Raw genomic sequence first — 24,906 nt, forward strand, 5'->3', positions numbered from 1 at the left:
GGGTGGGGGCATAGAAGAAGGCTTCGTGCAGGAATTGGTGCTTGAGCTAAGTCTTCAAGGGCAGGTGGGATGTGATCAGGGGGCACAAGTTGGAGGAGTGAGGGTGGTGGGAGGACATTCCAGGAGCTCAAATGCTGCTCAGGGGCATGAGATATAGTGGTCTTTGTTGGGATATTTGTTTAACGAACACACAGATCGCGAGTGGACTTGCAAATAGGTCAAAGCTTTGTTTGCTTTATAAATAAGATCGTCTATACCAATTTTTTCAGATTCCATATAGATCCAATAATATATGGTATTTGTATTTCCCTTTCTGACTTTAGTCTGTATGACAGTATCGAGGTCTATCCACATTGCTTCAAATGATAGAAATAAAGAGACAGACAAGAATAAGCATAGAAATACCAAGGCGGAAAGAGGGTGTGGGGTGAATTGGGAGACTGGGATTGACATATATACATTACTATGAATAAAATAGATAACAAATGGGAACCTACTTTATAGCACAGGAAACTCTACTCATTGCTTTGTGGTGACCTAAAATGGGAAGGAAATCCAAAAAAAGAGGGGATATATGTATATGTATATGTATATGTATAGCTGATTCACTTTGCTGTACAGCAGAAACTAACACAGGCTTCCCTGGTGGCTTAAACAATAAAGAATCTGCCTGCAGTGCAGGAGACATTGGTTCAATCCCTGGGTCCAGAAGACCCACTGGAGATATTCCAATTCTAAAATATAAAACCTAAAATAAAAATATAAAAAATAAATTTAAAAAAAAGCTTGATTTGTAGCAGAGACCTGATGATGAAGGGTCCTAATGCAGGAGAGTGATGTGATGAGAACTGTATGATAATTAGAAGGTAGATTGGTGGACAAAGTACTGGAGGCTGAGACAGCAATGAGGAGGCCATTTGTTCAGAAGAGAAAAGATCTGGAGGAGATGAATTGAGGCAGTGGCGGTCCACAGAGTGGGAGGTTGATAATTTAGGCAGTGGGTGTGATAAAGAACTTGATATCTGGGGGAGGAGATGAAGGAAAAAAGGCCTCTGAGGTTATGGTCTACCCAGAGATACGTGAAATAAACATAAGGTATGGAAAAGAAATGTAAGAACATGTAAATATGTTTCAGTTCAGTTCAGTTCAGTCACTCAGTTGTGTCCGACTCTTTGCAACCCCATGGACTGCAGCACACCAGGTTTCCCTGTCCATCACCAACTCCTAGAGCTTGCTCACACACATGTCCATTGAGTCAGTGATGCCATCCAACCATGGCATCCTCTTTCATCCCCTTCTCCTCCTGCCTTCAATCTTTCCCAGCATCAGGGTCTTCTCCAAGGAGTCAGTTCTTCACATTAGGTGGCCAAAGTATTGGAGCTTCAGCTTCAGCATCAGTCCTTCCAGTGAATATTCAGGACTGATTTCCTTTACGATTGACTGCATCTCCTTGCAGTGCAAGGGACTCTAAAGAGTCTTCTCCAACACCACAGGTCAAAAGCATCAATTCTTTGGTGCTCAGCTTGCTTTATGGTCCAACTCTCACATCCATTCGTGACTACTGGAAAAACCATAGCTTTGACTAGACAGACCTTTGTTGGCAAAGTAATGTCTCTGCTTTGTAATATGCTGTCTAGGTTGGTCATAGCTTTTCTTCCAAGGAGCGAGCATCTTTTAATTTCATGGCTGCAGTCACCATCTGCAGTGATTTTGGAGCCCCCCAAAATAAAGTCTCTCACTGTTTCCATTGTTTCCCCATCTACTTGCCATTAAGTGATGGAAGTAGATTCCATGATCTTAGTTTTCTGAATGTTGAGTTTTAAGCCTACTTTTCCACTCTCCTCTTTCATTTTGATCAAGAGGCTCTTTAGTTCTTTGCTTTCTGTCATAAGGGGGTGTAATCTGTATATCTAAAATTATTGATATTTCTCCTGGCAGTCTTGATTCCAGCTTGTGCTTCATCCAACCTGCCATTTCTCATGATATACTCTGCACAGAAGTTAAATAAGCAGGGTGACAATATACAGCCTTGACATACTCCTTCCCAATTTGGAACCAGTGTGTTGTTTCATGTCTGGTTCTAACTGTGGTTTCTTGACCTGCGGACGGATTTCTCAGGAGGCAGGTAAGATGGTCTGGTATTCCCATCTCTTGAAGAACTTTCCACAGTTTTCTGTGATCCACTCAGTCAAAGGCTTTGGCATAGTCAATAAAGCAGAAGTAGGTGTTTTTCTACAATTTTCTTGCTTTTTTGATGATCCAACAGATGTTGGCATTTTGATCTCTGGTTCCTCTGCCTTTTTAAATCCAGCTTGAACATCTAGAAGTTCATGGTTCATGGACTGTTGATACCTTGCTTGGAGAATTTTGGGCATTATTTTGCTAGCGTGCGAGATGAGTGCAATTGAGCAATAGTTTGAACATTCTTTGGCATTGCCTTTCTTTGGGTTTGGAATGAAAACTGATCTTTTCCAGTCCTGTGGCCACCGCTGAATTTTCCGAATTTGCTGGCATATTGCATGCAGGATTTTAATAGCATCATCTTTTAGGATCTGAAATAGCTCAACTGGAATTCCATTACCTCCCCTAGCTTTGTTTGTAGTGATGCTTCCTAAGGCCCACTTGACTTCACCTTCCAGGATGTCTGGCTCTAGGTGAGTGATCACACCATCATGGTTATCTGAGTCATGAAGATCTTTTTTGTACAGTTCTTCTGTGTATTCTTGCCACCTATATTTATGTTTAGTTTCACTATATAAGTAAAATATAGCAATTATATTTTACTAATGATTATGCTTTGAATTGTTAGTAGTATAGATATTTCATTAAAAAATTATTATGCTATATTGGAGGTCGATGCTCAAAATTTTTTCACTGGTCACAGTCTAATCAGAAATGATTTGAGACCAAGAAAGGCTTTATCTTTATGAATTTATTCTTTTCATTAGAGCATAGTTGATTTATAATCTTGTGTTAGTTTCAGATATACAGCAAAGTGAATCAGTTATACATATACATATATCCACTCTTTTTTAGATTCTGTTCCCATATAGGCTGTTACAGAATACTGAGTAGTATTCCCTGTGCTATACAGGAGATCCTTATAAGTTATCTATTTTATATATAGTAGTGTATATATGTCAATATTGATTTCCCAATTTATCCCTCACTCCCCAAGGAAGGCTTTAAGGCAGCGGTTTATTCTTCAGACTCAGTCTATTCTTCAGACTCTTTACACTCTTTTATTTAGAACCCCAGTTCAGTTCAGTTCAGTCGCCCAGTCATGTCCAACTCTGCGACCCCATGAACCACAGCATGCCAGGTCTCCCTGTCCATCACCAACTGCTGGAGTCTACCCAAACCCAAGGAACCTTTAATTATGTGGATTATACTTATTTAGACTTATTTTGTCTGGGGTGGTTGCCATGCCCTCTTCCAGGGGATCTTTCCTACCCAGGGACTGAACCCGCATCTCCTGTGTCTCCTGCATTGCAAGTGGATTCTTTACCCACTGGGAATTCTTTACCTGGGAAAAGTCACGTTCTTTACCTGAGCCAGGGACTTCCCTGGCTCAGATGGTAAAAGCATCTGCCCACAATGGGGGAGACCCGGGTTCGATCCCTGGGTCTCGAAGATCCCCTGGAGAAGGAAATGGCAACCCACTCCAGTACTCTTGCCTGGAAAATCCCATGGACTGGGAAGCCTGGTAGGCCACAGTCCGTGGGGTCACAAAGAGTCAGACACGACTGAGTGACTTCACTTTCATTTTCAGACTTATTTTGTTTCTGTATTAGCAGTTGAGAAATTTAAAAGTATTTGTTTAGTAATTCATTTAAAGATAATAATAACAAATCCAGTACATTTTAGCATAAATAACATGTGCTATGCTATGTTCAGTTGCTTTAGTCATGTCTTGACTCTTTGTGACCTTATGGACTATAGCTTGCCAGGTTCCCTTGTCCATGGAATTCTCCAGGCAAGAATGCTGGAGTGGTTGCCATGCCCTCTTCCAGGGAATCTTTCCTACCCAGGGACTGAACTCGCATCTCCTGCGTCTCCTGCATTGCAAGTGGATTCTTTACCCACTGGGAATTCTTTACCTGGGAAAAGTCATGTTCTTTACCTGGGAAAGGCATCAATAACATACTTATTACAAAAACCAATTCTATTTTCCAAAACAAAACAAAGTTTAATGAGAAGAATGGCATTGTTTTACATTTTTGCAAATCTCTTTAACATCTGGTTTCATGGAAGGAATCTGGATTATCTGATCTGTTCAGTACTCAAATCTGTTGTAATATGTTTTTTTTTTAATTGAAGTGTGTGAATAAAATCTCACACAAAGGTGTACTTGAAAAAGGGAGAGGTATATAATACTCTCCTCACGTCACTGTATATACTTTTCTTTGATCCTATTCAAAAACTTGATATATGATAGTTTTCCAAGGGTTAATTGCAATATGGGAATTGAAACCACATCAGTATACTTTTCATGCTCTGTAATATTAAATCAATTTATTTAAATCTGTAACTTTGACTAGGTCAGCATTCAAGTCTGATTTTGTAACATTGTGAATTTGATATGTGAAAAATATTGGTTCTCTGAGTTAGGCAGGAACTTTTAAATGTTCACACATTTTATTAAACAACAGCTAAAAAAATCACTTCTGTTAGTATCACCAATAGGCTTGTCAGGCGAGTGTATGCTCCTTGGTTCTGTCTCGTCACAACAAAGATTTGGAGTGACGGACATTAAAGCCCTCGACGTGTCACAGCTCTCGGGTCTTGGACAGACTGTGTTATAGCTCTCAGGTCTCGAATGGACCGTGTTATAGCTCTTAGACAAATCAGTGTTACAGCTCCATGTTACAGCTCTATTTTATTTAGATAATAGCAGGAAAATCCATCCTTGAGGCGTGAGGGCATGTCAACCCAAAGACACGAAGAGGAGAGCTCCGCAGCGCACAGGAGAGAGACCCCCAGCCCTTTGGCTCCTTTTTTTGTATGTTTTTTCTCCCCCCCGGGCCTGCCCTATGTAAATTGGGCTAGCCAGGAGTGTTGTTTGTTCTACCTGAGGTCCTCACTCTGGTCCTCGGACCTTCCTTTGTTCTATTTTCGCAGGCTTTTCTCTTCCTTGTCTTTTAGCCACCGCCATTCTGGACTCCTGTTTCCTATTCTAAGTACCTAACAGGCTCATCAGAAAATATTTATGTTTTGGGAAATTGTCAAATCATGGTGTTGGATACAAGTTTCCAAAAATTCTAATTTTTACTGGAAAATTCTAATTTTATCATTGGTAACCATTATTGTCAATTATTTTCCTTGCTTGTTTTCAAGAAAATGTCTGCCCAACATATAAGTCTGAGTAACCATAGTTTGTCTGTCAGACATTCTTTCAAATACATGCAGGGTTACGTGGAAAATTTGGCTACTTTAGCTGGCTACTAAAACAGTTGAGTAAGTGCTTTTTCTTGCCTCAATTGTTGCAATTCAGATGAAGCATTTAAAAAAATTTTGTTTGTTTTTACTGTGAATGAGTGATGATGAAACATATAAGATAAGAAGCTGGGTACCAATACCTTGATTTGTACTAAGGCTCTTCCAGCTTTACTCACCATCTCTTTTGTAACAATAACATAAATGTGAACACAGTGGAAAAAAGCCAAAAATATGTTAGTATCATTATGAAAATAGTTCTGACTTCACGAACTCCGAGAAAGACCTTGAGGGCTATCTCCTTAATAACTGATGGTTTAAGGTCATCCTAATCCTTCTGTGTTTTGAAAAGTTTAGAGGAAAAGCATTTAAAATTTCTGCTATGTTAAAAAAAAGTGAGGTGATCTTATCTGAAACCCATGACCTTGAAATAATTTTTTAAAATTTCTTTCTTTTTAGTCTAAGGGAAAACATTTAAAAGTTACTGTTTTAACTTTTCTGGCATTGGCAAACAGAAATGTCCCTTTTATGGAGCCCTGACAACCAAATTACCCAAAAGTAAATTCATTCCCTCTCCAAAGCTTTTTGAATTACAATTTTAATTAAGGGTGGCATTTTTTTGGTTTCACAAAATTGATTGTTCAGGAACAGGTCTTATTTTATTGAAATATATTATATGTGATAATGATAAGTATATAAGTCAATCCAAGTCATGTTTTAGTTTATGAGATATAGTATCTCTTCCCTTAAATCATACAAAAGGGTGCTGTATTTGAAAAATTTAATAATATTTAAAGTGTAATTATTTTAATCTACCTTGTTTCTTTAAGAGTATTTTTTAATACAGTCATGGATGATCATCTAAGTCTTGAGTTGTCTTAAGTGCTAATTTCATAAAATGTTTATGCAGCATATTTGTTAAACTCATGTATTCTTTCTAATCATAGTCCAGGTGGCAATCGAAAGTAATGAAACTGACTTTAATAACCCACCTAATGAGTCATGGTTAAAATTAGTTTTTAGACAGTGGCTTTTATGTTGTTTATAGAGTGACCCTCAAGAACGGATGATATTGCAGAAAGAGGGCACATGTTATAAGTTAGAAGTCAAGAGGAATGCTTTATGGAAACCAAAACTGGGGTTATTAGATCCTTAATAGGGAGAAAAAGATTAAGCTAACAGACAAGAGCCTTAAATGTTGCCCTAGGGTCTAAAGAAAGGGATATTGGGTTGTAAGGTATTTTTTTCCTAACCATAAAAGAATTTCAAATTCACAGAGAAATAAAGAATAGTATAGCAAGCAACCATAATGCTTAAATGTAACTGTTGTTAATATATTATTATATTTTCTTCCTCTTTTTTTCAAACAGATTTTAAACTAAAGACATGACATTTTATTCCTATATAAAACCATTTACATCTGTAAAAGATTAAAACTTACAAATACACATTTTACAGTGGTGGGATGATCTGAGAGCCCCAGAAGGCCTTTGTTTTGTAGACTGGATGTGTCAAGCTATGAAGTCTAGCAAAAGAGCTTGGAATGATGAAGGGGATTTTATAAAATTGTTTAGAGGACTTAGAGGAGGAAGAGCTGAGGGTAAACATGTGGAAGAGAGCCAGAGATAGTTAATGGAGAATTTTGGTTAAATTTTGCTATTTGGTGTGTGATTTAACAATCTTCTCTCTCCAGAATGTCTTAAATTAAATTTACATTACTCCTTTGTGCTTTAGAAATTGGATTTTTTTGACCCTGACCTTAAGGGTGGGTGGGAGTGAAAACTGAGGCTGGCCAAAATGTATTCATTGGAGCTGCACCGCTAACATCAGAGGGATCTAGGAACACATACTTTGAAGAGTTTTAGCCAATCAGTAACAGAATGTCCTATAGAGTTATTTATTTATTTTACAAATACATTTTTTTATTGGAGTATAATTGCTTTACAATGTTGTGTTAGTTTTTGCTATACAACAGTGTGAATCAGCTATATGTATACATCCCCCCTCACTTAAGATATATATAATTACATGTATATTCCCTCCTCTTAAGCCTCCCTCCCACCCTGCCATCCCACCCATCTAGATCATTGCAGAGCGCTGAGCTGAGCTCCTGTGCTATATAACAGTGTCCCGTTAGCTATCTATTGGTAGTGTATATACATCAGTACTAATCTGTCCATTCGTCCCACCCTTCCCACCCCTTGTCCACAGGTCTGTTCTTTACATCTCCATCTCGTTTCCCTCCCTGCACATTGGTTCACCAGTCCCAATTCTCTAGATTCCGTATATATGCGTTAATGTACAATGCTTGTTTCTCTCAGAGTTATTTAATTATCCCTCTTTGTTTCTTGCATTGAAATAATATAGTCTGCCTTCATTTATGCAATGTCTTCTTGTGTATAGGTCTCGGATGTGGTTTATTATACACTGCAACGGTGACCATCACGTGCCAGTATTTTGACAGCCGTCGTGGCCTTGCCCTTGGCTTGATTTCAACAGGTACATTTTCAACATAAGTACAGCACTGCCGCTGTTCAGCCTTGTAATCAAAGTTAAAAGTTACCGAGCACCCCCCAGCTACCACTCAGGAGCACAACTTTTTTTGTGTTTTTTTTTTTTTTTTTACTCTAATCCTAGAAGGAAATTATTTTCCACTGTAACTATGGGTATAGCTTTCAAAACACTCTGCTGCTGCTGCTAAGTCGCTTCAGTCGTGTCCAACTCTGTGTGACCCCATAGATGGAAGCCCACTAGGCTCCCCCGTCCCTGGAATTCTCCAGGCAAGAACACTGGAGTGGGTTGCCATTTCCTTCTCCAATACATGAAAGTGAAAAGTGAAAGGGAAGTCGCTCAGTCGTGTCCGACTCTTAGTGACCCCATGGACTGCAGCCTATCAGGCTCCTCCGTCCATGGGATTTTCCAGGCAAGAGTACTGGAGTGGGTGCCATTGCCTTCTCCATCAAAACACCCTAAAGATACATATATAAAAAAAGCTAGGGCATTAGATGTCCAATATAACATAGGAAAAGAAAACTTACGGGTCCAATAATTTGAGAATCACATCCTGGTGAGAGCCTTGCTAAAAGAAGCAGAGAGCACTTAAGTAAAGCACCTGAACCCTGAGCAAGACAGGAGAAATGAAGGAAAATGGAGATCCTTTAGGCCACTGTCAAGAAGACCAATGCTGACACCTCTCCGACTCCATTTATTGTGGAACTTAGTTTTTCTAAAGTACTGATTTGTGAATACATCCAACTAGTCTATGTGCATATCCAAACGACAGACTGTTTATCCTTATTATTCCTTTAATAATCAAGACCATCACTGGGCTGGGGGCAGAGTGTAAGTATAAAACCTTCTGGACTTCAAGTCTCTGATATTTTTGAGTGGTGTTTTATTTTTCAGATGTATTTTTTTTCCTAAGCCATTTAGAGAACTTATCAAAATTTCTGTGGCCAATATTTTATGGGTTTGTTTAGGAGATAAAGTGTCCAGGCTTACTGAAACTTGTGCGTTTACATTGCTACTTGCTAATGGGTGGCTGCTCCTGAGGGGTCACACTTTCTGATAAGCTGAATTACTTCAGTAGTGTATCTGGCAACAGGATCCAAACTAATGTTTTGTTCCCAAGGCCAGTGCAGCAAAGTGACTCCAGATCAGATTCAATTAAGCTGGATATTTCCCCGAGGTGGTTTTAGAAAGCTTTACCAGGTAAGAAATGTGAATCATGGCCCAGGAGGAGAGAGGACCACGGTCTGAGGGCATGGTTAAGGTAGAACTGAGAGAAGAAAGAGAAAAAACAAAAAGATGGAGAATCCAGAGCAGTTCAATAGCAGTTTAAAGAACTGACAGCATCTTCCACAAGTGTGGGAAGGACTGTGAGACAGGCATGGCACCTTCAAGGACAATAGGTCTTACCTATACTGTATTTTTTTTTGGCCATGCAGCATGCGGGATCTTCCCTAACTAGGGATCAAACCTGTGCCCCCTAGCATTGGGAGTTTGGACTCTTAACCACTGGACCACCAGGGAAATCCCACCTATACGGTATTTTTGTTTTGTAATGTAGTGACAAACCCAGACCCTGAAGCCAAATCACCTGGTTTTGAATCCTCTGTCACTCAGTAGCTGCCTGTTGACAAGTAACCTAACTGCTCTGTGAAATTAACTGTTAAGCCTCAGTTTTCTGAACTGTAAAATGAGGATAATAATAGTTCCCATCTATTGGACTCCTCCACCCTGTACAGCCTGTATTTGCCCAGCTTCATGACTGAAGAAAGACCCCAGTGACATGTGAGTAGGTATAAGTGAAGCAGGCACTGGTCAAGCAGGGGATGTACAGAGAGCAAGAGAACAGCCACTTTGAGTGACCTGAGCATTCACCATCCCACTGGGATATTAGGAATATTAAAGGAACATATGCATAAGGCACATAGCAAGGGCTGTAAAAGTGTTAGCTGTTTAAAAAAAAAAAAGTGGTAGCTGTTAAAACTATCACCTAGGTTTCCCTTAACATCCAGATTTATCTGGGATGAAGGTGTTAGAAATCGTATGCTGAGAGAGTTGCTCTTGCTTTCCATTCCGTCTAAAGAGGATAAGGGCCTGGACCTTAGCACGCTGAACCAAAATGGACTGACTGTGGACAATCCAGATTTGGCAGAATTAGGGAGTTTTCCGGAGAAGGCAATGGCAACCCACTCCAGTACTCTTGCCTGGAAAATCCCATGGACGGAGGGGCCTGGTAGGCTGCAGTCCATGGGGTCGCTAGGAGTCGGACATGACTGAATGACTTCACTTTCACTTTTCACTTTCATGCATTGGAGAAGGAAATGGCAACCCACTCCAGTGTTCTTGCCTTGAGAATCCCAGGGACGGAGAGCCTGGTGGGCTGCTGTCTATGGGGTCGCACAGAGTCGGATACGACTGAAGCGACTTAGCAGCAGCAGCAGCAGCAGCAGCAGCAGCAGGGAGTTTTCAGTTACAACACATAGGAAGCCAGGTGAGGCAGAAATCAGGGAGTAGTATGAATCCACTGTCTTAGTCTGTTCAGGCTGCTCTAAAGTATCTTAGACTGAGTGGTTTATAAACAACAGAAATGTATGTCTCAGAGTTCTGAGACTGGCAGTCTGAGATCAGGGTGTCAAGGTTAGCTGGGTTGGGCTCTGGTGAGAGCCTTCTCCTAGGTTGCAGACTGTCATCTTCTTCCTTTGTCCTCATATTACAGAAAAGGGAGATCTCTGGGGTTCTCCTTAATAAGTGCATTCATTCCATTCATGGGGGCTCCACCCTTTGACCTAATCACCTCCCAAAGTCCATACCTACTAATTCCATCATGTTGGGGGTTAAGATTTCAACTAACAAATTTTGGAGAGACACAAACATTCAGTCTATAGTATCTACCATCAGTGAAAGAGGTGACAAGAAAAATAAAACTCACAGTAGAAATTTTTAAAAATTGAAAAAGAACCCCAAATCAAAATAACTGAATTAATGTGACTTAGTTTAAATATTGTGACCTAGATGAAAGAAAGAAACATGGGCATAAAATGGGAATAGTCTTACTCCCTAGTGAACAGGGGTTGATAAACTAATGCCCATGGACCCAGTCTGATCTACTAAGTGTTTTTTGGACAGGTCATGCATAAAGAATGGTTTTTACGTTTTTTATTGGTTGAAAAAAGAATATTTCATGGCACATGAAAATTATGTAAAATTAAAATTTCAGTGTCTATAAATAAAGCTTTATTGAAACAGTCATACTCATTCCTTCACTATTCTTCTCTGGCTGCTTTGGTGTTTCAAGGGCAGAGTTGAGCATTTGTGACAGAGCTTGGATGGCCCACTGTGAGTTAATTATTTCCTCTCTAGCCCTTTTATAGAAAAGTCTATTGACCCCTGGTCTTGAAGAAGAGTTCATCAAGATGTACGCGTGTATCTTACCATTTCAGGTTCCCTGAACATCAAATTCATATTTTGCCTCTTTGTGATCATGTATACTATAGACATTATGGAGAAGGCAATGGCACCCCACTCCAGTACTCTTGCCTGGAAAATCCCATGGATGGAGGAGCCTGGTAGGCTGCAGTCCATGGGGTCACTAAAAGTCGGATACGAACTGAGCGACTTCACTTTCACTTTTCACTTTCATGCACTGGAGAAGGAAATGGCAACCCACTCCAGTGTTCTTGCCTGGAGAATCCCAGGGACGGGGGAACCTGGTGGGCTGCCGCCTCTGGGGTTGCTGAAGCAACTTAGCAGCAGCAGCATACTATAGACATGCATGGAAGCATAATTAGTGCTTTATTTCACTTTTTCCTTTACATTGATGATTCTAAAATTGGGATTTTCTTTTTAAAGATTAAAAATTATAGTTTTACAGTTTACACAGTTCCACAAGAGAGCTCTAAGTACTCTTCATTGCCCTGAAAGAATTTCTGCATTTTGTTTTTTGGCTGTGACACATGGCTTGTGAGATCTTAGTTCCCTGACGAAGGATTGAACCCAGGCCCTTGGCAGTGAGAGCATGGAGTCCTAACCGCTGGACCACCAGAGTATTCCCTGCCGTATCTTCCTAATCCATGACTACATTCTCACGGGATGTGGGCTGAAAACACTAGTGTCCAAAGTGGGATTTTATTTTGGTGCCCTGTCATACACTTAGCATATCATAGGTTTTTGATAAACCACCTATTGAAGTGATTTGATATGCTTCCCTTAATATTTCATAATGTTGATAGATAAACTTGGTGAGCAATGGGGAATTGTTTACTTTCTCAAGATCAAAATATTTAACTTTCAAAACATCAAGAATATTTTAAAGTAATTATATGATACTTTGTTAGAATTTCTACAAAGAAATGGTGTTCGAGAAAATATGAATTAATAGTAAATGGATGCTAATCCACTATGGAAGTACATGAAATATACTTTTCAGTTCTTTCCATTTGTTTTCTGAAGTGCTTTTAACCTTTGAAATATGTGCCACTTTTAAAAAGAGAAGGAAGGATTCAACTTGTCTACTTTTATTACTTAATAGTCAGCACAGGGATATTTCCTAAGTAGCCACAAAAAGATACTGTATTAACTGCCATTACACTAATGTGAACTATTGATTAATGTTTGTAAGCAAAGTTTTTTTCTTTCGGGATGAAGGAGTTAATTTTAAATATGTTAGGAAGCGACAACTGTGGTACCGTTTTTTTTTTAATAATTCTAAGAGTCATTTGGTTATTTGTAATTTTTACAATAAGCTTGGCATCCTGTTGGGATTATGATGTAATTTGGTATACACCATTTAAAAAGTATGATTAACCTCTTTAGACTATTTTTTTAAATTACAGATCACTTTCTTTTCCTTTTTTTTTTTTTGAGTTGACATTTCTCAATGATATTTAAATGTTAAAATACTCATTAACAACTTGAAATCAGAACCACATAAGAACACTTCAAATTAAATGGGCTGATGTAATTTGCCATTCCAGTGTGGTTCATGTGATCTACTAAAAAAGGGTATATTTACAGTGTTGCACAAATGTACAAGCAGGCATACTTTGTAATTTTAATATCCTATCGAAGTTCACTTTACTTTCTCATAGTTTATTAATATCAATCATTCATTCTGATGATTAGCAATGGATTTGAGCTTTCCTTGTGTCTCAGATGGTAAAGAATTAGTCTGCAATGCTGGAGACCCAGGTTCGATCCCTGGGTTGGGAAGATCCCCTGGAGAAGGAAATTGCAACCCACTCCAGTATTCTTGCCTCAAGAATGCCATGGACAGAGGAGCCTGGCAGGCTCCATGGGTTCGCAAAGAGTCAGACAAGACTGAGTGACTAACACACTTAAGTTATCAAACCACTATAAATATCCTACAACTAAAATATTAATATATTCTTCATCTCAAAAAATAAAATATGAAAACTTTTCTTTTCCAAAAGGAATACATATAAAGCATGTAAGTACTAAAAATGTGGTTGTATAAGGTATTTGTTAAGAACATAGGTTCCGGGGGTCAGACTGAATGTGAATCCTACTTACGCCACTTGTAGCTTTCTGATCTGTGGCAAATTTCTCAACCTTTCTAGCCCGAGGTCACTTCAAGTGTACACTGGGAATAATAATAGCACATACCCAATAGGAGGGGCTTCCCAGGTGGCGCTAGAGGTAAAGAACCCACCTGACAATGCAGGAGACACAGGAGATGTGGGTTTGATCCCTGGGTGGGAAGATCCCCTGGAGAAGGAAATGACAACCCACTCCAGTATTCTTGTCTGAAAACTTCCATGGACAGATGAGCCTTGTGGGCTACAGTTCATAGTCACAGAGAGTCAGACATGACTGAGCAAACACAAGCACTCACACGCACCCAATAGGATTATTGTAAGGAAACATTGTTGTGCCATGTAAAGTATTTAACACAGTGTCTGAACTGCAAATGCTAATTTTGAAAATAGATCGATCAGTGTTACTATTGTTGAGGTCATCATGGTCATCATCTTCAGTTTTCTTGTTGTGATTTTAATATGAAGACACACTCATGAATGCCAGTGTGAAAAAGAAATTGAACTGTAGTACTAATAATGCTTGTTCTGAGAGTCCTGATGATAAGAGGTTAAGATTAAACAGTTCCCATTTCCTTTTTAGGTTCAAGTGTTGGACTTTTTATATATGCTGCTTTGCAGAGACTGTTGATTGAGTTCTACGGACTGGATGGATGCCTGCTGATTGTGGGTGCTTTAGCTTTAAATATATTAGCCTGTGGCAGTCTGATGAGACCCCTCCAGTCCTCTGATTTCCCTTTACCTGAGAAAACAGCTCTGGAAAATGTACCAGATAGGTACTCGATTTACAAAGAAAAAGAAAAGGACCCAGAAGAAAACATAAACATGCTCGAAAAGAGCTACATTGGGGAGGAAACATGCAAGAGCACCTTAGCCAATGGTGACTGGAAATCAGAGAGTCTGCTTCATAAAAACCCAACAACAATGGCATGCACAAAAGAGACTGAAACCTACAAGAAGAAAGTTGCAGAACGGACATATTTTTGCAAACAGCTTGCCAAGAGGAAATGGCAGTTATATAAAAACTATTGTGGAGAAACTGTGGCTCTTTTTAAAAACAAAGTATTTTCAGCACTCTTCATTGCCATCTTTCTCTTTGACATCGGAGGGTTTCCACCTTCGTTACTTATGGAAGACGTGGCAAGAAGTTCAAATGTGAAAGAAGAGGAGTTTATTATGCCTCTTATTTCTATTATTGGCATTATGACAGCAGTTGGTAAACTCATTTTAGGGATACTGGCTGACTTCAAGTGGATTAATACCTTATATCTCTATGTAGCTACCTTAATAATCATGAGCCTGGCCTTGTGTGCAATTCCATTTGCCAAAAGTTATGTTACGTTGGCACTACTTTCTGGGATCCTAGGGTTTCTTACTGGTAATTGGTCCATCTTTCCTTATGTGACCACGAAGACAGTGGGAATTGAAAAATTAGCCCACGCCTATGGGATATTAATGTTCTTTGCTGGACTTGGAAATAGCCTTGGACCACCAATTGTTGGTAAGATATTTATCTTATAGTAAGCCCATTTTCGGAGAAGGTGATGGCACCCCACTCCAGTACTCTTGCCTGGAAAATCCCATGGGCAGAGGAGCCTGGTAGGCTGCAGTCCATGGGGTCGCTAAGAGTCGGACACGACTGGGCGACTTCACTTTCACTTTTCACTTTCATGCATTGGAGAAGGAATTGATAACCCACTCCAGTGTTCTTGCCTGGAGAATCCCAGGGACAGCGAAGCCTGGTGGGCTGCCGTCTATGGGGTCGCACAGAGTCGGACACGACTGAAGCCACTTAGCAGCAGCAGCAGCAGCAAGCCCATTTTACTGTTCTTCTTAGCAATGTCTCTGAATACAGGAATTGCTTTTGTAATAATAGCACAGATTTATACAAAATAAATCTGCTTGGAATGCCTCTTGATCATGATTTATTCAGAATCACTTTGCTATAGTTGGAAAAGCCAATACACTTGCTCAGGAATTTGTGTTTATTCTTCATTTGGGAGAAACCCAAAATGCTGCTTAGTCTTGTCCAATTATTTAAGAAATTCTCCTCTAACTCCCATTAGGCCACTTTGGGAGTAGAGCTGGGTAATTTATATCCTAATCCAAACTGTATATAAATTTTTTAATTAACTTTTTTATTAGGTTATAGTTGATTTACAACGTTGCATTAGTTTCTGCTGTACAGCAAAGTGAGTCAGCTATACATATACATATATCTACTTTTTTAGATTCTTTTCCCATGTAAGTCGTTACAGAGTATTGAATAGAGTTCCCTGTGCTATTAAGTAGGTTCTTATTAGTTCTCTATTCTATATATATAGTAGTGTGTATATGTCAGTCCCACGAACTGTATATAAACTGATGAGATTAGAGTATTCCTATACATACTATGTCTATCAAACTCACTTTTTTCTTACTCTCTTTTCAGGTTGGTTTTATGACTGGACCCAGACCTATGACATTGCATTTTATTTTAGTGGTCTCTGCGTCCTGCTGGGAGGTTTTATTCTGCTGCTGGCAGCCTTGCCTTCCTGGGATACATGCAAAAAGCAACTCCCCAAGCCAGCTCCGACAACCTTTTTATACAAAGTTGCCTCTAATTCCTCTAACGTTTAGAGGAATATTGGAAGGCGCTAAAGACTGTTTTCACACAGCGAAATTTCACTGTGTCTGATCTGAATGATTTTTTTTTTTACATATCCTTTATGTACTGTATATGTAGACTCGATCTCCTATATTTTTTCTTTTTTCCCCCCTTTTTCCAAAAAGTTGGACTACTCTGTTTTACTACTATTCATGAGTTCTGGACATTGTGAACATTTTGGCCAGCCTCAGAAGGCTTTCTCTGTGTAAAGAAATATCATTTCTCTGCCGACTCCATTAGTTCCTTTGCAGGGCAGCCAGAGGAGACTCTGGCTATTTTAAACTGATGCAAGCAGCGTGATGAGTTATGTGTGAAGGCCGCCAGGGACTAAAACACTCTCTTCTCTCTGTTAGACTCACTAGTACATAGAAGACTTCGAGCCAGTCAGGAAATGAAAGTGGTTCCTAAAACAGCGTTAAGAATTGCCATGGCACCAACTGGTCATTTTTTAAAAACATGATTTTTAAATTACCATCCCCCATTTTCATGATTCTGTTTACCTTGATGAAGCACTAAATGTTTGGTGCCCACCAAGGACACGTCCTTCCAATTCCTAAGGTGTTTGCTGAGATCCAGGCAGTCTCCAAACAAAGGGGTCGTCACCATAGCCTTTCTTCCTGGTTGGTTGCTGGAACCTCACTCACTTTTGTCAGCAGCCACTCAGTGATGTTTTCCAAGAAGTGCTGACTTTACCTGTTTCCAAATTGGAAATGCATATTTAAAGCATTCCATTCTGGCAAATGGGAAACATCCATTTGCTTCGGGCACAGTGGGGATGAATTGCCAGTCTTTGCATATCTTCTCAGTGAGGCATTTATTTGCAACTATCAGATTTTACTGCTATCCAATTTTAATTCAAGGGCAGAACTAAAAAGTGTGTGGGTGGTGTGTGTGTGCATGCATGTGAGCATTGTGCTCTGTGTCTGTGCACTCTATGGAAAGGGAAAGGGGGAATAAGATATTGATACCCTCACCCACCTTTATTCATTTGTAAGAAAAATATTCTAGGAAGGAAATCAACATTTAATAAATTGACTTTTTTCTAAAGAAATGTTTTTTTAAACTTTGCTATGCATCAGAGTCTTCTATAGATCCTTTTTAAAATGTAGTTGTCTGAGTACCACTGGTAGAGATTTTAATTATGTACATCTAGGCTGTGGGCTAAGCATCTATATTTTTAATAAACTCTTCAAGTGATTCTGAGAGCACAGCCTGAATTGAGAATGACTGCTATAAGACTGGCAATAGAGAAACAGTTTTTTCTCTTAAAAAAATAAAACCAGTAAACCATTGAGGTGAGGGTTTTTTAATAAATAGCCAAGTTTGGGTCTTTAAATAGGAGGCACTCTGCCCATTGTGCCAAAATTGTCTTTTCATTTCTTTTGAAATAGGTAAGGTTATTTTATACGTCTATGTTGCCTTTCTTCGAAGGCGCCTGAAGCACTTTATAAGCTTGAATCCCCACAAAACCTCAATGAGGTCAGTAAATAGTGCTTTTCTAGGCAGGAAACCTGGAGTTGTGGGAACTTCATACCTGAGTGAATCCTACTCAGTAACCCAATCGTGGGGCTCCAAAGCGCCTTGGACTTCTGCTCCATATTCCGACTTCTGGAAAGTTTTCTGTACCTCATTCTTTAGTCACTGTCAGGGTAGTAAGTAAAATAAGCAACATTCAAAAAAAAAATTAACTGAAATGTTTTTGTGATAAAAGTTTTTTTTGCCAATATCATGTTCAGGAAATCCTATAACCTTTTTTTATTTTTTTAAATTTTTATGGCATCCCCACATTCATCAACGTTGATACCTGTCCAAATGCGTCATTACCGTGTCTACTAATATCATCCAATGTGTGCATTATCCATTGTCTTAGGAATAAATTTTAAGTTACAATAAAATTTTTTTTGTTTGTTTTTTATCATTGTGGTTGCTTTTTCTCTTCTTAGCCGCCATACCCCCAGCACTGAATTACAGTCACATTTGAATGTAAAAATACAAATTCTCTGATTTCACTTCAGATCCAGAATCTGGTGATTTAGACATTAGCATATTCAAAATCACTTCATGGCTAATAGATGGGGGAAAAGTTGAAACAGTGGCAGACTTTATTTTCGTGAGCTCCAAAATCACTGTGGACAGTGACTGCAGCTATGAGATTAAAAGATGCTTGCTCCTTGGAAGAAAAGCCATGACAAACCTAGACAGTGTATTAAAAAGCAGAGAGGTCACTTTGCCAAAAATGGTCCATATAGTCAAAGCATGAGTTTTCCAGTAGTCATGTACAGATGTGAGAGTTGGACCATAAAGAAGGGTGAGTGCTGAAGAACTGATGCTTTTGAACTGTGGTTCTGGAGAAGACTCTTGAGAGTCCCTGGCACTGCGTGGAGATCAAACTAGTCAATCCTAAAGGACATCAACCCTGAATACTCATTGGAAGGACTGATGCTGAAGCTGAAGCTCCAATACTTTGGCCACTTGATGGGAAGAGCTGACTCATTGGAAAAGATCCTGATGCTGGGGAAGATTGAGGGCAGGAGGAGAAGGGGATACAGAGGATGAGATGGTTGGATGGTATCACTGACTCAGTGGATGTGAGTTTGAGCAAACTCCAGGAGTAGTATAGGACAAGGAAGCCTGGCGTGCTGCAGTCCCTGGGGTCACAAAGAGTTGGACGTGACTTAGCAACTGAATAACAAAATTATTTTGATCATTAGTTTCCAAAAAAGCTAAAATGTCATTCCTACAGAATCCTTTTGAGGAAAGGGGAATGGACTCCCTTTTGGAATTCTTAATATTGATCTTGCTAATCCTTAATGGAATTCTTGGTATGTTCCAAGCACATTATGTTATTCATCCCTCATAATAGCCCTGTGACATGGGGATTCTGACCTTCTTTGTATGGTATAAAACATAGTTGACATGGTACAAACGATGTACAGAAGTCATTTTCAAAAGCAAAATGAGAAATATTTCTAGTAAGCCCTTTGATTTCTAACATGGCTAGGATAATAGGGCCTAGCTGGGAAGATTGCTGTAAAGCCAGTCCTGTAGTGAATAGATGAATCATGTTTATGAAGACAATTATTCATGACTTGCCTATTTCCCGAGTATTTAAAAACACCATTTAATAAAATTTTATTGATTAGAATATGATCTTTCTTTTGTGACTCGGAAGATATTTCCTGACATTTCAAGTGCCTAGGGTTGATTTTGGGAAATGTATGAAATAAGAAAGTTTGTTAGGGACCCTTTTCCCTGACTTGAACAGCTCCTCATTCTCCTTTCTGCTTCCTGCCTCTCTCTTTCTCTCTCTCTCTCTCTCTCTCATGAGCCTCCTAGGAGCCAGTTGATGATCTAATTTTCTCTAGGGTGACTAGGTCTTCAGAGGAGAAGTTTCAGCCACCAACTTTTAAAGGCCTCATGAGGAACAAGCCCAAGAATCAGGAGTTCCAGAGGTCATGATCGAGCAGGATGGCAGTTTTCTTGTGCTGGCTGAAAAGTCCTGTGACCTGAGATAGCCTCAACTTCTAGCAATCATCATAGGATTATCTCAACCCAGGATGTTACGGGAAATGAAGAACTTTGTTTTGAATAAAAGAATGGCTCCTTTTTTCTTTGACTTGGACACAGTATTATATTGAACATGTAAAATACACAATTTACATGAACAGTGCTGTACAATTCTTCTTTTGTTAGTAAGAATCTTGGGACCTTTTGTGCTACCGTCAATTGTGTGTGAAGAATGTCAGTAAGATGCCTCTTTGAGTAAGGAGTTTAACCACAATCAGTTAAAGATCCAAGATCTATAAATCATACATGGATAATATTTGGGACGATGGTGTACATACTTATTAAGGTTGTGATTCCAGTTCCTGTGGCTGGGTGATTGTGAGCAAATTATTTAACCTCTGAAAGCCCATCCCCCTATATGTATAACTGGCCTATGTTCATAAATATTAGCTATTATTATTTTTGTTATAGTCCTTACTCTTGAGTGTGTGGCTTCTAAGTACTGGGGCAAGTATCGAGTATTCCCGGGCATAGGAGTGGGATAAATGTATTGAAGGGTCTCATTTAGGAGAATAAACCTTCGGTTATCTACAACTTGTACAACTGTCACAGTTCTTGCCCTCCCCCAAGCATGTTCTTCTCAAAATCTTTTATCCTTAGGGATTCATGACTCAGCACATTTTTCTGAAATTGCCATTCAGAAGCTTTGACACAGAACGGAACAAAACACACGCTGTTCTTGCACAAATCACATAGAATCCACTTTGTAAACTGGGAATTTGAACTTTTTTTTTTCCCTTAAGAACTCATCACCCAAGCTGCTTGGAAGGCGGGACTGAAACTGGGCAGAAAGCAAAAGGCTCCCGTTTGTTTATTGAGCGCTAATTGGCTTCAGCTCAGAGCCTTTACCTCTCTGCCTGCCCAGTATGCCTTTGAGATTTACCCTTGAGGGAGTGCAATTCCTTGCCAGGTCCTCTGGGATTCTGTTCCTAGCAGGTCTCAGTCACATTAGTAGCTTTTTGCTACATACATTCCTTGTTTCATAAAATTATTTACTTTTGTCTCCCTTCAAAAATAAAAAAACGTACTTTTAAAAATGTTGTCAGTTTCCTCTAAGTGATAGTCTAAAACTTTCGGTAAACATCACGTTTTCAAAAACGAATAATGAACTGTGGTTAAGGTGTTGAATTGCCATAGGTCACCTTAAAACTACATAGCCACAGAGCTATGCCTGTTTTTTCCTTCCTGGGAATCATTCCCAGTGTGATAAGACGAATTATTATTTTGGATCTGGATTCCCAAACATCTACAGTTTTCAGAGGCAGTTTCTAAGACTAGTCCAGATAACTCTAACACCTAAGGGGACCAGGTGGGACTGGTTTGATCAATCTCCAGGGAAGGATGGAACAGGTTCAGCAACTCATTTGCAAATAGCCACTAAGGCTGCTGGGAAGCTGCCATTTTGGAGTCCTGGGAAAGGTTAAGCGAGAATAAGAACCAGGTGGAGGAATCATTTGAAACCAGTGAGAGGGCCATGGTACACACAGAGCCAGGATGAGCTCAGGTCCCTGGACAGAACTATAAGTAGAATATAGGTTTGTTCCCATGAAATGGGAACGTTCACTGTCCAAGACTGAAAAGAACTGTAACTTCCGAGGGGCATTTTAGCAGTCACCAGCTGAGGGGAGTAAGAGGAAAAAAGCTCTGTCTTTGCCTTGTTCTCAAAGCCCTGGGAAGCGGTGTGAACCAAGGAAAGGTAAACAGAAGCAGCAAAGAACCTGAGCAGTCAGCTTTGATGTGACTAGGAAGGGATGTGCCTAAGAAATGTGAGAGAAAGCGTGTGTGTTTGTGTGTAGCCACGCAGGCACGCATGCGCACGTGCGTATGTGCTTGCGTGCCTGCGTGTGGTGCATGCGTGCGTGCGTGCGTGAAAGAGGTTGAGAGAGACAGGGAGGGATGGGTCTTCATTACCTCAGCCTACAGCCCACCATGAAATTTCTCAGGAAGATCTTGTTTCAGGACCTGGAGCCTCGCAGTCTTTCCAGAAAGACCTGAAGATTGAAGACCTCTGGGTTGTTTCTAGGCAAGAGGAAGATTCTTTTTAGCTGGGCTTCTTCAGGAAGTTCAAGATATTGATAGATTTTCTCTGTGGGTCATTGACTTTGCCTTAGGAGGAGTTGCCTCACCCCACCTTCAGGGGATCTTCAGGAAGGGCGTGGGCTCTGGGTAACAGCAGAGACAGTGGCTCAGCGCCTAGTGAGCTAGGACTGGTCTGTGAGTAGGCGCATCCTCCCAGGGCATCTGCTGAAACTGATGGCAGTGGTAACTCCCCAGGTCCTGGTAAGCTAACCATTGGATATAGGTGGTAATAAGAAAATAGCTTGGCATGGGGGAGGAAGCATGGGATCTGGAGTCCCGCAGAGCAGGCTTTTACTTCCGAGCTCCTCCAGTTACCACCTCTCTAGATGGGTACTCTTTGGTTTGTTAAGCTTTCTGAGCTCAGCTTTTGTTACTGGTGAATTGTACTGTCGGAAGGTTTAGACATAATAGATGCAAAATGTCCAGTGTGTAATTGTTTCTAAAAAAGAAATTATTTTTAATCCCTGCTCCCACTTTTCTCTTAAAGGAAACCTCAGTATCATAAAAATAAGTATAGGGTAAAGTAGTAGATACACAATATACAGTAGATTGAATTCTAAGCGATTGTTCTGCAAAACAGTTTTGTGTGTGATGGTGGGACCATCGTTTTTATAGTAGTAGGGGACAGTGTATTACTACTAGATTTTGCCCTGCTGCTGCTAAGTCGCTTCAGTCGTGTCCGACTCTGTGCGACCCCATAGACGGCAGCCCACCAGGCTCCCCGGTCCCTGGGATTCTCCAGGCAAGAACACTGGAGTGGGGTGCCATTTCCTTCTCCAATGCATGAAAGTGAAGTCACTCAGTCATGTCCGACTCTTAGCGACCCCATGGACTGCAGCCCACCAGGCTCCTCCGTCCATGGGATTTTCCAGGCAAGAGTACTGGAGTGGGGTGCCATTGCCTTCTCCGAGGTTTTGCCCTAGATGCTAGGAACACAGGAATAATTAAGAAAGCTTCTTGCCCTGAGGAGTTAATGGTTTAATAGGAACAACTAATATCCAATTAAGTATAAATGCAGAAGCCACTTTTAAAAACTTGTTAATTTATGTATCCATTCAACAAATTTTTATTTAGCACTCATTGTGTGCTGAGTATGCAGGGCTTCCCAGGTGGCGCTAGTGGTAAAGAACCCGCCTGACAATGCAGGTTAGACGTAAGAGACGGTGGATCGATCCCTGAGTTGGAAACATTCCCTGGAGAAAGGACTGGCAGTCCACTCCAGTATTCTTCCCTGGAGAATCCCAACGACAGAGGAACCTGGCGGGCTACAGTCCATAGGGTCGCACAACTGTTGGACACGACCGAAGCAACTTAGCACAGCATAGCGTGCTGAGTATGCAGACGTTGAAATAATGGTGAGGAACAAGACAGACGTAGCCTTGTGTTCACAATTATTTCTTAGAACACAAAGTAGATCCCATGCCAACACAGTATTGTGAAGCAGTTGTCCTTCAATTAAAAATAAATTGTAAGAAAAGTTCATTCCGTGGTATCAATATTCTAACCAGTGCTTGTGCTGTAAGGTCAGTTCTCTCTCTGATATGTGTCTAGGGGAAGAAAAAGGTATCTGTGTTTGTTCTGCTGTGTCACTTCAGTGTCTCTGCAGGACCTTGGCACTCATTGCCTTGGGGGCCAGGATTGGTTGCTAAGGGCCCACAGCTGAGTCGTGCTCTGGGCACTGCCTTCAGCTGAAGGAATTACCTCCCTCCTTAGGAGAAGCTGACTTCCCTGGTGGCTCAGACAGTAAAGCGTCTGCCTACAATGCAGGAGACCCGGGTTCACTGGGTCAGGAAGATCCCTTGGAGAAGGAAATGACAATCCACTCCAGTACTCTTGCCTGGAAAATCCCGTGGACGGAGGAGCCTGGTAGGCTACAGTCACAAAGAGTCAGACGTGACTGAGTGACTTAACTTTCACTTTAGGGGAAGCTGAACTCCAGTAACCCTGGCCTCAATGACTAATGAATGGCTTCGTTGACTCTATTGGGATAACTCTGAAGTGCTAGCCTCTCTCTAGGGTTTTCTGTAAGAACTGAGTCCTCTGTTGCAATTGCATCACAGCTCAACTTTTTCTGTTTTCCCTGTTTTCCCTGTTCTCTGGAAGGTGCTTTTCTACATGCCAGTCAACATCCTGCATACAAACTCCATTGCATAGTCAGCTTTTCACCAGGAAACCTGACTGAAGATACCCGTGATTCCAGTACAGTGAGAGAATGCCCTGCTTACAGGGTCATCAGAGCAGAGGGAGAAGGGAGACATCCTTCTTGGGGGCCTATATGTGCCTAGTATTGTTGCAGATACTTCACAACCAAATCTTGACCTGTTTAAGTTCCTAGGACTTTGGCAAAGATCAAGTATTAGCAGGCAAAGCCTGCTGCTTAACTATCAAGATGCCACAAAGATGCTTTTTGTTTTTCCTAATTTATGTATTTGGCTGCACCGGGTCTTAGTTTTGGCACACGTGATCTTCATTTGCAGCATGTGAGCTCCTAGGTGGGGCACGTGGGGTCTAGTTCCTTGACCAGGGATTGAACCTGGACCCTCTGTGTTGGGAGCACAGAGTCAGCCACTGGACCACCAGGGAAGTCCCGGCACAAACATGCCTTTTAACTTGGTACATTGAGGGCCCATGTTTCTTGTGGCAGATTCAGATTCTTCGTTTTTTATTCACCCAACCCACATTAACCGAGCACCTACTATGTGTCAGTTACTCTCCCAGAGACCAAGGATGTAACTGTGAGCAAGGTAGACAAGGTTCCCACCCTCTTTGAGCTTGTCAGAGCCCTGGAGCTAGTTGCAGCAGAAGTCTCAGGTGTTACGGGAAGCTCTAGGTGGGCTGGCTCTTTAGCATTGTCCCATTTTAGTCAAGTCACCTCTGAGTTGCTACGATTCCCAAAAGAATGGATATCGGGGCCAAAATGCCAATTTATTAATTTGTATGAGAACTTTCCAGTTCACTTACTAGTCACCCTTTCCCGGTAGGTAAGTCCAGGGGGAAGCCAAGTACTAATCAGAAGGTGTTTGAGGTTCCTGGGATCAGGGCCATGGTGGCTCATTGAGTGACAGGTGTGTTTTTAACAGCATCATGAGAGGACAGCCTGATTCTGCTTTCACCTCT

General features: G+C 40.6%; 1 protein-coding gene across 3 annotated transcripts in view; it reads left to right on the forward strand.

Annotated features, from left to right (window-relative positions):
• Positions 1-20,156, forward strand: part of SLC16A9 (solute carrier family 16 member 9) — an 86,350-nt gene extending 66,194 nt beyond the window's left edge. For all 3 annotated transcript variants that reach the window (XM_070364575.1, XM_070364577.1, XM_070364576.1), the window contains 3 exons: positions 7,840-7,935; positions 14,080-14,997; positions 15,928-20,156. In XM_070364575.1, the coding sequence (XP_070220676.1) occupies positions 7,840-7,935; positions 14,080-14,997; positions 15,928-16,115 (1,202 nt within the window). In that variant the 3' untranslated portion in view covers positions 16,116-20,156. The remainder of the gene's footprint in view (positions 1-7,839; positions 7,936-14,079; positions 14,998-15,927) is intronic.
• The last annotated feature ends 4,750 nt before the right edge of the window (positions 20,157-24,906 follow it).

The sequence above is a fragment of the Bos mutus genome, chromosome 28 (assembly GCF_027580195.1).
Source record: "Bos mutus isolate GX-2022 chromosome 28, NWIPB_WYAK_1.1, whole genome shotgun sequence".
Classification (NCBI taxonomy): domain Eukaryota; kingdom Metazoa; phylum Chordata; class Mammalia; order Artiodactyla; family Bovidae; genus Bos; species Bos mutus.